This window comes from Elgaria multicarinata, chromosome 6, assembly GCF_023053635.1.
Source record: "Elgaria multicarinata webbii isolate HBS135686 ecotype San Diego chromosome 6, rElgMul1.1.pri, whole genome shotgun sequence".
Taxonomy (NCBI): Eukaryota; Metazoa; Chordata; class Lepidosauria; order Squamata; family Anguidae; genus Elgaria; species Elgaria multicarinata.
In genome coordinates, this window is record NC_086176.1 from 44,255,804 (window position 1) to 44,274,582 (window position 18,779).

An 18,779-nucleotide genomic window follows, 5' to 3' on the forward strand; every position below is an offset into this window, starting at 1 on the left:
AGCTGTGAAAAGTGTAAATAATTACATTAGCTAAGCTAGGATCATTCTCTTCTTAATTTTAGTTTCATAAATGGAATAAGTCTAAATCTGGCTTCTACTGGGTGAAAAATGACTTCATAGACTTGTGCATTATTGAGCTTTTGGAGAGAAGACACATTTGGATGCTTCCAGACAAGGCTTTTATTGTGCAACCATCCTACCCCATTCATAAAATTCATGGGGGTCCAGAAAATATCATCTTCCATTTGTAACCCTCTTGTGTTTTCCCATCACTTCCGCTGTAATATTTCTTACCACAGTAGATCTGTTAAGGAAGAAAAGACGGAATAGCTGCACCATGTCTTTTGATTGATAGAGCTAGGAGTCATCTGTCTGGAAGTACCCAGATTAGAGTAAAATGGAGAATAGTAACTGGATTTCAAGAGGAGTGAAGAAAGAAAGCCCTAGCCAGTGTAGCCAATGGTGAGGGACAATGGAAGTTGCACTCGAACAAAACCTAGAGGGCCACACATTTCAGATTCCTGATCTAGAATAATATGTTAGATAAATTTATGTATGTATGTATGTATTTATTTATTTATTACATTTATATACCGCCCCATAGCCGAAGCTCTCTGGGCGGTTTACAAAAGTTAAAAACAGTAAACAATAAAGTATACAAAATTTAAAAATATAAAAACAACAGTATAAAAACAACATGATGAAGGCCTTAGCTAGACCTAAGGTTTATCCCGGGGTTGTCCCGGGGTCATCCCTGCCTGCTCCCGGGGATCCCCTGTGTGTCATTTACATGAACAGGGATGACCCCGGGATGATCCCGGGATAAACCTTAGGTCTAGCTAAGGCCTTAGTTTCTGTATTCATAGTACTTTTGCAGGCTTTCTGAACTCTGTACGCAAGACAGATGCACCATATTTCACAAGTAATGCTATAATGTTTTAGAATACAATAGGTTGCCTTTCGGTGATATGAGCTTAGTCAGTATTAAGGAATTCTTGCATCTAAATCACAGTCCAGTAAAGGCTTCAATACAAACATTCATCTCTCTCTACAGACACACAATATCCCACAAGGTCACTGTACATTTGAAGTAGTTTTAGCCGTACCCTGACATCCATCCAGATATACAGTGCCATCCTGAGCACTTCTACTTGGACAGTAAGCCCAGGGTAAGAGGGACTTGGTTCCAAATAAATATGCACAGTATCTGGTTTTACACCCCAAATATTCTGAGCCACTAAATCTAAATGGCTGATACACTCTATTACTTCATTCCAGCAGAAAAATCTAAGAGTATCTTATTTCCTCAAGAATTCAACGAATTCTTGAGGAAACCAATAAAAGCTCTCCATGAAAACTAATTAAATACATGATTCAAGAAACAGCCAGCAAATGGAAGAAGGGCTGAAAGTACAAATGAAGTATTAGCATTCCACAAATGTTATAATTTGAGGGCAGGTGTATTTATCCAAATGTTTCAAAAGAAGATATGGTGCACTTCAGAGGTCAATATTCCTTCACAGATGTGTTGCAGCACATCTTTCATTTGGAGATGGTCCTCATTTACTTCACACTCTTGCAAACCCCCCTCCTCAAATCTAGGGCTCACTCCACTGCTCAATTGGGTATTAAGACTCTTGATGGGAAGTGGATTGTGCACTTTTAAAAGGCTGGTAGTTTTCCAGTCTTGGTAGGTCAAAAAGCAAGGAGAGATTTATATTGATCAGATATATAGTGGGTTATGAAGCAAGATACTACCATCTTTTACAGGACTATGTATCAAATCCCCCCTCGCAGTCCCCCAGGTCTGCTCCAGAGGGTTAGGGGAACCTCAGACCAGATTTTGGGGGCATGGGGGTGGAGGGGGAAGGGAAACACTTGTTGCGCATGTATTAGTCCACTTGTGTAACATTGGATTTAGCCCAGAGTATGTAAAACTGAGTTTTAATCAGCAAGTCAGCACACTCACTCTGAAAGCTGAAATCCAGTGGTATGGCACTGTGTGCTTCCCCCCACATGTGTGAAAAATGTGTACGAGCATCTACAAGTCTGTCATTCCATGGCCATCAGAGAAAATCCCAGTGTACCCACAGTCTTCTGATGATAGTCAATAGCATTAAATACTTCAACCCTAACCCTAACCCTAAACCATTTTATAGTCACTTAAGATAATCTTTTAAACAAGTTGTAAGAGCAGAGAAGCAGCTAAAATATGGATATCTTTATTTTCTGTAGCTGAGTTTTTAGAAAGAGGCCCAAAGCAAATGTTCAAAAGTTGTCTTCCCATCTCCATTTGTAGAATTATACTATCAAGTTAATTAATACACCTACATGTTCTTGGAATCCTTACAAACAAGAGGGTGTGCACTGCGTAGTTGTGATTCAGCACCTCTTCCCAGGGATACCAGAAAATGAAAAGCAGCAAGAAAGAAGGAATAGCATGATGAGAGAAGGCAGCCAAAGGGGAGAAATGGTTCTCTTAAAACCTAAAAATGTGAAACTGCCAAAATAATTTGGCAATAGAATGAAGAGGTAGAGAAACCATCACTTTTAACATTTTAGCATTATCTTTAGGGAATAAGATTTAAACTTTTATGGGTGTGCAAACTTAATTTCCTAAATTAAATGGTTATGTCAGCAGTATAGCTTTCTTTAGTTATGGGGGGGGAACAATGTGGATAAAAGAAAATGCTTCAAACAGTTGCAAGACAATATTGCATATAATTATTTCTGCCTGAAGATAATCTTGTTAACATGGTTTTCCACTACAAGAGACACTGTTAGGGGCTTTACAGGATTGTTTCCATGCCTATTATGGCTCATTTGTCAGTCTGATTACTTGATTTAAAGGGTATTTATTCAGAGGATAGCAAATCCACTTAAAATATAACTTCTATAATATACCATGTGTTTTACTATGTCCTTTTTATACCTTTGGCTTTGTTTAGAGATGGTCCTAGCATTAAAAGCAATTTGATTGTGACTTACATTTAGGAACACTTGCAAACATTTAAAATTTATTCACATGCTCCCAACTTGCATTCCCTTGGCCTGAGACTAGCATATCTAAAAAAGCACTTACTCCAATATGCATATATCCACCTCATGGAAGCGTGGTTTAAACTCTGTAGACCCTGATTCAGGACCCATCTATTATTATGGAGGTGTGCACCATGTGGTCTATAGTAGGGCCATGAAAATTCATTACCCTTTAAAGTTCAAAGGAACTACACTTGTTCCACCTGTCCTTTGGGCACTATTAAAATGCTGTGGTTTTATATGCAGCACAACTTAAGTTTAATTTTATTATTTTGTTGTTCATCAATTTGAGCAACAGTACCAGTTCAGATTTCAGTAAACAGACAGGTTAATCAATTTTTAGAGATTTTAAAAGCTGGGAAAAATTAAGAATGCATTGGTAAACTAAATATATTTATTGAGAGAGACAATCCGGTTTGGACGATCATGGGGAAAAAAGTAGTCATTGAGCATATGAGTATTTTTAAGAGCACTTTCTAATACCTCATACCAATTTAAGTGTTACTTTTTAATACCTCATACCAATTATAGCAATGTTATGAACAGAGGTCAAAACAAGTAGCAATTTGACCCTGGTACTTGGTTAGCAGTGGGAGCAGATGTATACAGAGGCCCACAACTAGGCCAAGCACTTCTGTATTCCAGTGTATTCCAGCCTCTAGGAGCATAGGAAGCTGCCTTACACTGAGTTGGATCATTAGTCCATCCAGCCTGATACTGTTGACAGTGGCTGGGTTCACACAACGTGCTAACACATCCAGTGTGGGTTGTTTTTGAACCATGAGTTATTGTGTTGTCTGAACGCACTATGTTTTCCACTGGGATGCTTGTTTACCATGCAGATTGGCTTGTTAACCACCCTGAACATCCCAACAACAAGCCATGGGTTCTCAAGGTGGTTTGTTCAGAAAAAAACAAACCACACTGTACAGTTAACAAGACACCCTGTGAAAAACATGCTGCATTCAGACAACATGATAACCCACCCTGCAGAAAGTGTGCTGCGTTCAGATAACACATTAATCCACCCTGCAGAAAATGTGCTATGTTCAGATAACAATAACCCAGGCAACAGCTTTCCAAGGTTTCAGGCAAGATTTTCCAGGGTTTCAGGCAGTATTCAAGAGGGGACAGAATTCTGGACTGTGCTATTTCAGATTGCAGATGAAATGTAAGTTTTGAACATGCTCATATGTACAAAAAAAACTCCCTGAATGTAGTACATTATCATTTGTAATGATAATTACAAATTGCACACCATAAAGTGGAGCCAGGCCAAATAAGAGCACTTGCACTTAAAACAACTGAGAGGACAGATGGAGTTTTGAGAGAAATCTGAAAAAGCAGAAGATTTAACTCAACTCTAAACAAAATCCAACCACAAACAACAGAAAGAATGGCAATATCCATGACTTCCCTCACAGGGTCTTTGGGGCAAAGTAAACAAGTGTCTTTCCCTTACAAAACAGAATAAGTCCACTTGGAGGTTATAACTCACTTCAGAATAGATGGGCCATTGTAGATTACATAATGTATGACACTGACAAAGATTAAGATTTACTTTAAAAGTTAATTTCTTTAGAATAGAACAAAATTACTTGTTTGTGAGTCATACATCAAAATCTTTCTACAAATTACAGAAAAATCTTTACAGCTCAACAACAAATCTTAACAAGGATGGATTCGATTCCAAGTGTATTCATTAATGTTTGAAATCACCACAGAACTCATAAAATTGATTTATTAACAGCATCTTCTTTTTTGGCATACTTGCTTAATAAAATTATTGATGTTAACACCACCACATGTGGCCTTATAGTTACCAATAGACACATACCTACACACACCATATTCTTATATTCCCACAGTGACTTCATATACATGTAAAGCACGCTGAAGTGAAGAGTCAACATAAAATCCCCCAGTTCCTAGCATTATATTTGCAGATTCCAATCAGTATGGTCTTGGCTTGCGAGAATACTTCACAAAATTACACAAAACAGAGCAAGCCACCCCCATGCATGCAGTTGGAGATTCAGCGCTCACCACTATAAAATTCACACCCAAACATTGCAGGGTTCCTTCAGGTAACTTACACCCAGGTTCATGTTTGAAGACCAAAAATGCCTCAGATCAGCACACATTCCATCAACGAAATCTGTAAGCAAACACCCTGGTCCTTTTCCTCTTCTGTTGAATTCTGAGGGTGCTACACAGGGGGGAAATCCTCCACCTCTCTGGCTCAACGTTCCACTCCTTGAACACAGCGCAATTAAGAAACCTGTTTCATTGCTCTCAACGCCCTACTATTGCTTATTACAAGACTAGACTACCTTACCCAGCACAGCAGAGTAACAATACCAGACGTGCCTGGGAAACCACTGCTATTATGAAATGCTCATGATTTCAACAAACAGGCACACACAAAACCAAATACAACACATTAGAACTAAGGGCTCAAGGGTGTATAAAGTAAAGCAAGTCCCAACAGTCTCTGAGTAACAGCACACAGTGAAACTTTTCATTTAGACACTTTGCTTTTAAAGTCACTCCCAGTGAGCTGTGGGCCAATTTGAATTACACATTGGGTTAGAAAATCAGACAAACCACTGAACTTCTTCATTATAATGCACTTGACTATAGCAAGTTTCACAGGAGAAAGAAAAAGCAGCTAACGATAACGATGCTGAAGAATGCTGCTTGTGCTTTAATTTTCAGTGCAGTAAAAACCTAAGCAAGACAAGCATGGTTGTAAGCTTTAACTCGGGACAAAACCTTAGCTCACGACAGATCCACATTTTGCGGCAGTATGTGCATAAACAAATGTTTCGAGTAGCAATTGTGTTTCCCACAAAATGTTGATAACATACTCACGTTTTGGACACACCAGTATACATCACAGAACCCTGACTATGCAAAACATTTGCATGATTCCTGTGGGAAAAACCAGTGTAACATCTTTGCACATGCAGCAATCATGGCTATCACTTAAACCAGGGGTGGGCAACTTCAGAAGATCCACGGGCCATTTTCATACACACCCACACACCCCTACTTGTGGACCATACCTCCCCTACCTGACTGCATCACTGATTTTTTTTAATTCTAACATTTTTTTAATGGTGTCCAGAGGAGCTATGGAGGGCAAAAAGTTTCAAAATTAGATTGTTTGCAAGCTAATTTTGATGTTTTGGTGCTAGGTATGGAGCACTACAAGGGTCAAAATGGTTGGCTTTATTCTTTTTTTAATTTATTTTTACAATTTGGTGGGGGGCGAGAGCAGGGGTCACATTTAGCCCATGGGCTGTGTGTACCACACCCCTGATTTAAATAGTGGAGGTGCCTTTAGTTTACTACTGTGTGAATCATTCCAAGAGAAGATGGCACATTTCATATCACTGACCAGTAACACACTGCAAATAATACTGCTACACTGCAAATTAATACCCACAAATTCCATGCATAATCATTTTACCTCCCAAGAGAAGAATTCTTTCCATATCCAGAGAAAATATTCCCAGCTTTCTGAACAGGATGGCACAATTTAAAAGGAAATTTCTACCAAGCTAATACATCTAAAATGTTCTCCCTTTCCAAAGTGGGAATTTTTGTCCTATGCATCCTAATATTCTGTATTCTATACATCCTAATATTATGTAATGTTAGGATGTATATACTTGCTATAGGACTTGCTATAGTGCAAGTACTATAGCAAGCATTATTGGATAAGAAGAGTAAAATCAGTTTGGTCTTACTTATCTGGTTTTATAAATTTAAAATTGACATATTTTGTCCTGAACTTTAATCGTTCAAATATCAGATCAACACTGAACATCCATGTTTGATGGAGCCAGGAAAAATGTAAAATGCAATGTAATGCAGTAACATTAATATAAAACTGGCCAATATAATCTTATAATGCCAGTACTTTGCCATCTGCATTGGCTGACAGCCCTTTTAGGCTCAATTTAAAATGCTGGTTTTAACTTTTAAAGCCCTAAACTACTTGGGGCAGGATACCTGAAGATTATCCTCCCTTATTTACCTCCCCCGACCCTAAGGTTATCACCTGGGGCACTTCTCCAGGTACCCCTGTCAAACAAGATGAGGCAGGTCACTACAAGAGAAAGACGCTTTTCAGTGGTGACACCTCATTTGTGGAATGCCTTCTCCAAACAAGTTTGCCTGGCACTGGCATCTTAGTCTTTTCAGTTATCAGGGAGGAGCTGTTTTAAGAGCTATTTTAGTGCTTTTAGAACTTTGTACTGTTTTAATTTTAATGCTGGTTTTACTTTGGTTTTGTTATGCGCTGCAGTTTTGACTCCTTGCTGCTGGTTTTATTTTATGATATTCTATTACAATTATTTTATTGTTATTTTGTATTTTTAATTTACCTATACATTGCACAGAGAACTTCAGTTATTGGGCAGTCTAAATGTGTAATAAATAACCTTAATTTACAACCAATTATCCATTTCAGGTTCAAACCCCACACACGTTTTCAAAGAAAGGTGCAAAAGACATTATAGGAAAATATTTGAATGAAGGCTTGTGCACATTTTGATAAAATAAATTTTCCCAACTAAGTCTTCTTATAAGCAAGGGAGAAAACCTAAAATCAAACTTATTTTAGGTTCAACAAAAACATAATCAGCCAGTTCAGCAACTGCTGCTTAATTTTCTCTCTGATTTGGTGCCAAGGCAGACAGAAGCAAAGTAAAGTGTAAAGATCTACGGCTTCAGTCTTTTATTCATCCATGAAGGAGGTTCACATGGAAAACAGGACAATGACTCCATTGGCATCTACTGTATTACCAGTTCTGTAAGAGGAGCCATGAACCAAATACATAATAAATAAATGAGCCAATAAATACATGCAGAGACACCAGGAGGAAGGTTGTATCCTTTGCTAAAAGCTGATGTCACAAATGAGGGAGTGGAGACATGATAGCAAAAGGTTTCCAGTCACCTAGAATTGTAGTGGCCTGGCAGAACTATTTCCTTCTGGCAAGGAGAACATAAAGACATATATGCTTGTGTAATGTTTAATATTTTTCATTACTACAGCATGTGTGCACTTGTATAGCACATGCATGAACACTGGAGGTGCAAGGTAATTGCTCCATTTTAGCGAGGCATAGATATATGCACACTGAATGGGTGTCTACATGATGCCAACATGTGGTGATTTGCCTATAATAAGAGAGACATCAGAGCTACAATTTATGCTAGTGAACCTGTATGTCCTGGACTATCTGATTTTCAGTACAGAATATAGTCAAACTGGTCAAACAGTCTTCCACACTCAGAGCCCAAGAGTCAAATCTACATGCGTGCTATCTCCCCAGACTCTCAGCTGAAGCGTTGACTACCTCCCTTTGCTCTCTTCTCAAGTTTTGCCTCTCACAGCCATAACCAGTTGCCAGCTTGGAAAACAGTGGTGCTGCCATTAAGTGCCCATACCCAACCAAGCTTGTTATTGTTATTTGTTATTTTTAAAGAGAGCCTAAACATTCTAGGTGCTGTGCAGTTTACAAAAAAGAAAATACACCACAGGCCTTGCTTGGAAATTTATGATCCAGGATACAGTACACAAAAGGAAAAAGGGCTGGAAAGAAGAAATGAAGAGGAAAACAAGCAAATTAAGGCACCAGTTCTTCATAAAGCTACATAAGTGTAACAAGGGTTAGGTGGAATGGTTGTTAATAGGTTCTGGTAGTGGAGGAGCCAGGTTTTAGTTGGTACCAGCCTGGCCTATAAAGATGGCCTTGTTACAAAGTATTATAGGCCTACCTACACGCATATACGTTAGAGTGGACTTGAAGGACATTCTAATAGGCAAATCCTTAGTTGAACGAAAATATAACTGCACAAAGTTATTCCCTGTAGCTCTTTCATCTGTGAAAAGAGTGGAACACAGAAGGATTAAGGGTACCAGTCTCAAATCTCTGCAAATATCTTTCATCTACTATGGAGAACCCATATGAAGCAATATGTAAAATACTTCACCACCAAACAAACTCTGGCTATATAAGTTCTCACAATGATCCCATAAGTCTCACATCAGGAATTCTTTAATGAGTTAAGACCCACTGAAGTTTTTTCCTGTTAAAAATGAGAGCCAGTTTGCCATCAACAAGAATGCAGATTGTACACTGGATTACTAGGAAGCAGATATCATGCAAAAGCCGTTCAGACATGGTACACATCCTTAACATGAAAATCTCAAGATATTTCATGTAACTATTTCCAAATGGGATAAACACACACATACATTGTAAGAACTCAAAAATATTTTAAAATTGCTCTGAACCAAACTGTTAGGCATACTACTGCTACTTTTTTTCTATCTATCTCTTTTTAAAAAGAGTATTACTTCTAATAAGGCAAAAAATTACCTGTGGAACTGCCATTAATATTCACTGGATGGGCCATGCTTGTTCACTGACAAATCCAGAAATTGATTGTTAGGAATCATGCAAATCAAGCATCAAATCCAACCAGACATGCAGCCTGAAAGAGAAAAAAAGGGAAGTGATTAAAATATTACAGTTTAAAAATCAGTTTCCTTTCATTGTAAAGATCACGTTAGTGTTTTAATATACAAAAATGAAATTCACTTAAATAGAAATTAAGAACAAGGGATTTTCAAAATCAAGACACTTACAGAAGGACTGCCTTGACATTTGGAAATTTAACTCCTTATCAACCCTGGGAGTGAACATTATTATTCTTCCAGTGTATCATGGTAGTGGCCTAGACACAGAAGGATAACAATGGCCCAGATTACACACAACAATAAGCCAGACTTTGTTTTAATTCTGGTTTATCAGGAATGAGCTAGTGGCCTTGTTCAGACAACACACTAAACCATGCTGCTTTACCACAAAATGGTTAAGGGCATTCCCTTAAGCATTTTGTGGTTAAGCAGCATGGTTTAGCGTGTTGTCTGAACCAGGCCACTGTGCACCTGCTGCCCAATCATTTCTGCTGCAAGCATGAGTGGCTAAACAAACCATAGGCCCTTCTGTCCATGGTTTGGTCAGCATTACATGCCAACAAGAAACTCTAGCTTGTTTCTCCTCCGACAAACCTGAGAACTAACCCACGGTTCATTCTTGAGTGATAAACACCTCACTCCACAAATCCTCTTATTGCAAATACTAATGAAACATATACAAGTCTGTACAAGAATTACTACAGCTTTGACTATAGGGGAAATCATTAAGACAATGAATGTGATGGGGAAAGCCCTTGAATATACAGATGATTCATATGCACGTAGGAACTATGAACTTTGATTTATGTTCTGATTTCCTAAAGAAATCTTAGTTTTATTTGATTCTGGGTTGTTCAAAAGGCCTTGATGTCCAGAATCTCCCTGCTTTAAATGTGTTATTTTTAATGCAATGCAGAAACGAGATAAATCACAGATTGGAAAGACACTCAAGAATATATTTTTCAGAGGGGTAGCCATGCTAGTCTTTTGCAGCAAAGCCAACAAAGAGTCTGGTGGAGCATTAAAGACTAACAAATATATTGATGCATCTGATGACGCGAACTGTTATGCCATAATAAATCTGCTGGTGCCACAAGATTCTTTGTTGTTCAAGGATGTGTGTTCAAGGATAAGTTGCAGGCATACACAACTATTTTAGGTTCCCAGGTCCTGTCTGCCTCCCACCTGCCACCCTGGCCAAACACTAGCATGAAAATGTGCTTTATCAATATTGCTGTGAGGGTGAAGTTATGCCACTATAATTCAAGTATGAATAATGGGTTGGATCACCCATACAGCTTTGGGACACAACTGGATGTGTTTCTCAGAACAGAACTGAAATGCATGCTAACATCATGTTCAGTGCAGTTCAGAAACTGCAAAAGAGTAGGACATGGTATCTTTCTCACATTCCTAAATACAACTGTGTGGAGCCTGTTTCATCATTCAGAAGCACAGAAACTAATAGGCAGCTACAACTTAAACCAAATACTGATAGTTTAAGAGGAGCTGACCTGCAAAAAATAAAAAAAAATACAACTCATATTATCTGCAGATAACACTCAAGGTAGTGACCTATACATGGGTGTGTACATATTACACAGATATTTGCTTGTGTGTATAGTGGAGCGTAAACATTGTCACAAAACAGGTACATTAAAAATAGACTATTTCTCAGGACAATTCTTTAGGCTTTCTGCCCTTACCAATCCTGTGTTTTTACATGCTTGTTTCATACCTGCCTAAGATTATAGGGTTTTGAAGGCTTCAGGGCAAATATAAAAACAAGTAAGGACAGGCTAGAAGTATTATTTGCTAATAGAAGCTACTCTTGAGATGGGAGAAAGCATTTTAAATTCAGTACTCAACTGCTTCTTTACCTAGGGAGTTCCAGTGGCAAAACCTTGACATTTACATCACTTGGCAGCATGTCAATCATCACCCATTAGTATGTGCTTTTTTCACATACAACCAAGTGTTTATTCACCAATGCACCAAGCTGATGAAAACCTTCAAGTAAAAAAGGGGAATAGGAATACTTATTCTGACCTGCATCCACCAGGTGCCATTTAAATATGTGGAGACCATAAAGGCAGAAACTGCAATAGGGCCTCTTTACGTCCGATTTAGTGAGTACATTGCTAGCCTGCATTGCCTCCTATGAAGTTAGTGAAAAAAAATGCATGCACTTAATTCTAAGTGTACGCACACATGGCAGGGGAGCTCACCTCAGCATGTACACACAGTAATAAAATAAAAGTACATGTATCCATGCTGCACACTACAGGCTGTGCTATGGATACATGATACACACTCAATGTACCTGTCAATCTGTGAGTTTAAGCTGTCCAGTCCATGGTTCAAATTTATTCTCAGACATTTTTTAAAAGATTTTTATTGTGAATATTAACAAACAGAAAATACATCGTGAAAAAGGAAAAAGAAACCCATAGATTGTGTATATAGAATTATCATCAATTCCATCATATAAACTGGGGAAAAAAAGGAAGAGAGTTATACAAAGGTTTTTTAAAAAAGCAGACCAAATATCTGTATATTCATCCTCTTGCAAGTTGCATCTATATAACACTCGTTCAAAAGTTGATAATGTTATTAGGTCCTCGATCCATTGCATTATAGGAGGTGTATATTTGTCCTTCCAATGTGATAATATAAGTTTCTTGGCTGTCATAAGGGCTCTGAAGATCCATCTGCGCTGACCATGCATTAACTTCCAACAGGAGGAGGGCTTTCTCCGCTGTAGCATCCCAGCTGTGGAATGAGCTCCCAAGAGAGGTCCGCCCAGCACCTACAGTGTACCCTTTTCATCGCCAGCTGAAGACCTTTTTATTTTCTCAGTATTTTAACACTTAATTTTAATTTTACAGTTCTAACTCTGTATTTTGTTCTTGTGTCAATTTTGCTGCGTGGTTTCATCCTGGTTGTGCTTTTTATACTGTATTTTGTATTTGTGTTTTTAACCTGTTGGTTGTTTTATTGTGGTTTTAATTTTTGTGAACTGCCCAGAGAGCTTCAGCTATTGGGTGGTATAAAAATGTAATAAATAAATAAATAAACTGGTAGGTAATTTAGAAGGACATGCACATTCTTCCATATAATAGATTGTTTCAGTACAAAGTTTATCCTTATTATAACCTCCTCCCAAAATGGGGCAACTCCTGGGCATTGCCAAAACATATGAGTTAAAGACGCATTAGATGCATTACATCTCCAGCAATTATGCAAGTTAGACAAACCCTTATTGAAAAGGCGTTGTGGAGTCCAATAAACCCGAAACAAAACTTTTTGCTGAATAAGGCGTAGCCGAAGATCCATAGAAGCTTCAGAAACAGATGTTAAAGCAACCGTCCATTGGATAGGCAAGATAGGACATAAATTCACTAGATAGCCTTCAGCAAGCCAACACAAACACCTCACCTCAGCCCTCCATCTGCAATGTGAGGACAAAACTACACTGCAGGGCTATTGTAAGGATTACTGAGATCACAGTTGATGTACTTTGGGAAAGCACTACATAAGTGGTCATTATTGTCATATATAACGTGACAGAGCACTTAGTGTTACTATAAGTTAACATTTTACTCCTATATGGTGATCCAAATACTATATGAAGTATAAGGCTTAAGACAAAGCATTTAGAGTGAAATATTGTAAAATCTTAAGTACTGAAATGATTCTATTTATGTTGAAGGCTTGTTAAATATAAGCTTTCACATGGTTCTCTCATTCAAATGTTGGGAACTTTTGGTTTATCTGCAATTTCAACTGTACAGAACCTACCCAAGTTCCTGTCCACAACATGAAGATGTTTTACTGGGCAGCTGGCCAATGTACAATGTTTAAACTAAACACAACCCTGAGTGATGTTAAAAACAAATACAAAAAGCACACAGTCTTTTCCATAGGTTAAGTAATCACATGTCACATTTCTCCAAGAAGCTCCCCCAAACAAGCCAAATTGAAATAGATAGTATTCTTGTGGGTGCTCATGTATCACCCACATCATGACAATAAAGCCACTTCTACAAGCTGGCTTGCACCAAAGTGGGCAAGGCACATCAAGAACAGACTGGAATGTAATTTTTACATCACAAAAAACAATTGCTATGTAAAAGTTGTCCAAGTCTCCGTGGCCTCTGCTCTACCTTCTCAAAGTTCCTATCTATATGAGCAATTTTATCAGGTTTATTGTACCTTTAAAATGAAGTGCCTAGACATGCTCTGAACATGTTTTGTTACCTATGAGAACACACCTGTCACTGATTAGGTACTACAACTACTTTTAGCGCTAGGAGGATGGCATTCTCCAAAAAGCTAACCCGCCAATGATATAACTAAAGCATCTGTGGTGGCAACTCAGTTTTGGAATGACCATCAGAGAGAGGTTCCCTTGGCGCCTATATTGTGCTTTCGGAACCAGGTGAAGACATTTTTATTCTCCAGGATTTAGTCCTTCAGTTTGTTTTTTATATTGTATTTTAAATTGCACTGCTGCTAGTTTATGTTTGGTTAATTTTATTTTATATTGTAGTTTTATTAAAAAATCTTTATATTGTATTTAATCATCTGTATTTAATTGTCTGGTTTTTTGTGGTTTTCACTGTTGTGAACTGCCCAGAGAGCTTTGGCTATTGGCCGGTATAAAAATGTAATAAATAAATAAATAAATAAATAGTGTCACTGCCCTCCCTTAGTTAGTTTAGTTACTGTTAATGCTGAGGATTTAAAATTTGATTTTTTACAGATAGTCCTGTGAGGAAAAAAGAAATCTAAGTAGCATTTTCCTACATTAAACTGTGATGAACAAGTCTAGAAACACTAAAACAGCTGTAAAACTATCTAATTACACACATCCGTTAAGGACTTTGTATGTAGGTCAGAGTTGGCCTAAAAATTCAAAGAATCTTAGCTTTATTTGACAACAGGCTGAAAACATCCAAACATTCTCTTCACTTATAACATGAATAACTCAAACAATAAAAAAAGTTACAATGTAGCACTTAAAAAAATTAAATGCCTTTCAAGATCACAATTTTTCATGAATTGAGAAGCAATGCCAGCTACAAAAAGTCCACTAATTAAGTGCAAAATGGGTCTCCAGTTTTCTTTCTGGTTATATAACATTTTCCTTTCAGGCAAAGAAACACAAGCTGCATCTCTCATTCCCAACCCTTAGTCTTTCTTGAACAGAATTTGACTAGCCTTATGCTAAAAGCTCTCTACTTCATAATTTTAGTCACTCTCACAACATAGAGGATATTTTCCATGTTGTCTGTAAAACAACTACGCAGAGTATCCAATACTGCTGTTGTGCTTCCGCTTGTTTTGTTGCACCTGCTGGACCTATTGCTAGCAAAACATGAACTCGCACTTCCAAAAGGTACCCCAGAAATGAGCAGAAACTCTAGTTTCCAGAATGGAGTGGGTCAGTGAAGGCCCCTGCTGTGAGCTCTGTTGACCTGCCCCATTCTGGAAATGAGTGTTTGTTTCCAATTGCTTCAAGAGCTTCTATCTTCCTTTTGCACAAGCACACCAGTTCTGCTAGCACACAGGCAGGCTTGGATATTGCCCAACATCAGCAACTTTCCTTTGATGTGCAAAGTTACCGGCAGTGATCAAGAAACACTGCTGGTATATGGATCATACTAACAATCCTCCCAGTGGCACCGTTTGCTTTTATCATCCTATATTTCTAAGCCAAAGAATTATGATGTCCCAAGATTCCCCTTTTTTAGTAGTAAACTACATCAACCATCATTTGGTGCTCTTTGGATTCTTCATGGCTCACTGAAAGAATGAAAAGGAAGATGGAAACCCATAATCCATCAGGAATATAAAACATAAAAAAAGAATGTTGGTAACACTAAAAGGTGGTACATCTCTTCATGCATCAGATGAAGTGATGAAGTAGACTATATTCTATAAAGGTGTATATACTACAAAATACATTTGTGTTTTTTTAAAGGTGCTACAGGATTCTTACTTTCACTAACAAGATGGCATTATCAGTTCAGAGACTATGATTCAGAATACAAAATCCCATAAACCTTTCTAACATAAGGACCACATTGTTCTGCTTTTTTCTTCCTAATATTGGGTTGGATTCAAAGGTGCCTTTCTACATGTTGAGGAAAAATGTCTTCTGCTCACAGAAGGGCTGTTTGCACTTGGCTAGAATTTTGTGCAAAGAAATGTATCTGCACCTATATAGTCTCTTGCAGACACATGAGAATTGAAATGAGTCTATTCTAGTACTGCACAAGCTTTTGTGCAAAAATTTCTGAACAGTGGTAGTTGCCATTTTCCGTCTGCTCATGGTTCTTGGAATCCAACCCATAGCCTTTTGCACAAGTGAAAACAGCAGCCACCTATATTTTGAAGTACATGCAATTTCTTTCTAGTTCTTCTGCCAAACTTCATTTTTTAAAGAATAAGTAACACTTCACTGTACTTCATTATCCTCACACACACTTTTCCCTAAAAAAAGGCACCTGGGGCTTATAAATAGTGCTTCATTTCCCCCACCCCCTTCTGAGCAATTCTTTCTGTTCCATTCATTTCAAAGCATAGATCCTAGTTTAGCAGATGTTACATAGATCCTAGTTTAGCAGATGTTCCAGACTGTCTTAATCCATGTGAGACAGGTTATAGTGCCCTCCCTATTATATAACAGTTTAACCTGTTTTACCACAGGTATCCTGGAAGAGTTATAACCACACACAAACACACAGTCAAGAGTGAGCTGCATTTTTCTCCTCTAGTACTACATAGGATTGTACAACAAAAATCTGGTTGAAGGATGGAGCTTGACAAACTTTCGCTGGCTCAGTCCCCAGACTCCATTTCATCTTCTGCCAGCTGCCCCAACTCAGTGCACAACAAGTCGGGCCAGCAGGCAGAATTTCTGCAAAAAAAATGTGTAAAAAACATTTGCGCAAGTTGCACTCACAAATTGCATAACCTGCACAAATTACAGCCATAATTTGCACAAATTTTGAGAACCATCCTATGTCTTGGGGGGGGGGCACAACTGAGCTTTCAGAGAAAGCAGGTTAAAGGGCCTAAAAAAGGGGGGGAGGAAAAATCAGGCAGATTATCAATATAATCTATAGTTCAGTGAAGTTTAGACATCGAATGTTATGGTCTCAACTGAAAACAAGTCTCCCCACAAATGAGAAATGTGGGGCAAGTTGAGAGATAATTGGCCTGATTAAACTCAAGGGCTTATTTTAAGTATCTTAGAAGGGAGATTACAGTTCGGAAGCATTACTCTTATAGGGTGGGGATACACCACAATGGTGTATAGGAGTTTGCACTTGTTTCTTCCTAATACCAAGGGTGCTTCCACACGAGGCAGTTAGTTTGAAATTGTTCACTCACCTTTTACAGGGTATTCCCTCAACACTACCATCTAATCACTGTCATCCTGAATTTTCCCTGTGGTTTTTCTGTCTTCAGACCACAGAAAGCCAGACTTTTTCAGAAGAACTTAAGAGTGCACAAATTTCACAGGTATAAATGCCCTCAGTGCTCCTCTTCTGTCTTTTTAAGAGAGCACATGAACCTATCTAAGCTCAGAATATATTCACTACAACCTTCCCCATGAAAGATGAAATGGCAATATTTTAATTAACACTAACACACTTTTCCAGCTATGTTTTAATGAATTGTTATAGCACTATAACAACATAATTATATAATTTTCAAAAGGAACCCCAGAAACAAACAAAAATACTCATTCCCAGAAATGGCACTTGTAAGCAGAACTCCTTTCAATATGCTCTCCTGACCTGCACTGTTTCAGAAATGAGCCTTCAAAGTCATGTGTGCAATGTAAGATCAGTATCCACTTCAGAGACTATGTTAAAGTGATAGCTAAAGACGGTCTGAACATATAACATTGATTTATACGTTTGAATGTAATTTTTTTTTACACTTTGTAGAAAGTATAGTAATGGTTTTTAATCTTTGTAAACCATCCAGAAAGCTTCAGCTATTGGGTGATATGGAAATGTAATAAATGAAATGAATGACTGCTAAAGGGCTAGGATCAAAGGGCAAGTAATAAGCAGGCCAAATTAAGCATGTCTTCCAAGCAATCAGTTGGGTAACCATTATATATGATTCCCCCCTGCCCCACTGTCAAGTATCAGGGTGGATTTTTTCTACATATAGAGGTCAACATCTCAAGCTGAGTTTAAAAGTACTGTTAAAAAATACAGTTCTAGCAAATGTATTTATTTATTTATTTATTATTACATTTTTATACCGCCGAAGCTCTCTGAGCAGTTAAGAAAAATTAAAACCATGAAAAGCATAAAACAACCAACAATTTAAAAACATGAATACAAAATACAATATAAAAAGCACAAAGGATTAAAACCTGTAGGATTAAAAATGTAGTTCAGCATTTGCCAAGTTTGTGAAAATATGCACATAAAATGAAATATACCTAAATTATGTAGATTAGTTGTAGCCTTCTACCTCACAATATATTTAATATATTTCCATTGCGATACTTGATACCACACAAGTTGCTTAGTCCTACACCATTATTGGTTTGCAATGTTTTAAATGTTAATTGTATCTGGAGGCAATACTCTACCTCTAAACATGACAATGAAATATTCCTGAGTCTGGTTAAAGCATTCTGCTTTTTCAGCCATATAGGGAGAATTTCAGGTTCCAGCAAATTACATTCGGGAAAACTGTTTAAGAGGCAAGGCTACGGTTCTATGCTGATGTTAGCTAACGTACTATTCAGAGAGTGCCATGTATATTTGTGTACATTCCAAGCTATAATCAGACACCTATTTCTAACCAAAGATCAGCTCTGAAGGTCAGATTTAATTGCATTGCAATACTGGCCAAGACCAAATCTAGAAGACTGCTGTCAACTTACTGAAGTCTGGATGCACTACTTCCAATATTGGATAACTAGAAAAATATTTATTAAACACATTTCTGTTGGTGAAGCTCAGAGAATGAAGATGAAGGATATAAAGAATTCTTGTTCCAAGCTGAATTATTCTACAAAATTCAAATGTCTAGTTTTTTTACCAATACAAAAACCCTGTTCATCAAGCCTTGCCTGTAAAAAACAAAACAAAAACATGCCTAGAAAAATAATTATTGATTTTGCTGGAATAGATAGCTTAATATTCAGGCAACCATCTCTTAAATATGATACTAAAATTATGTGTTTGTGTGTTGTTGTTGT

At 37.7% G+C, this 18,779-nt stretch overlaps 1 protein-coding gene across 3 annotated transcripts in view; it reads right to left on the reverse strand.

Annotated features, from left to right (window-relative positions):
• Positions 1-18,779, reverse strand: part of KANK1 (KN motif and ankyrin repeat domains 1) — a 62,817-nt gene that overhangs the window by 42,430 nt on the left and 1,608 nt on the right. For 2 of the 3 annotated variants that reach the window (XM_063129302.1, XM_063129301.1), the window contains exon 2: positions 9,438-9,552. The exons of the other annotated variant lie outside the window; for it this stretch is intronic. In XM_063129302.1, coding sequence (XP_062985372.1) covers positions 9,438-9,474 — 37 coding nt within the window. In that variant the 5' untranslated portion in view covers positions 9,475-9,552. The remainder of the gene's footprint in view (positions 1-9,437; positions 9,553-18,779) is intronic. 3 annotated transcript variants of the gene reach the window in all.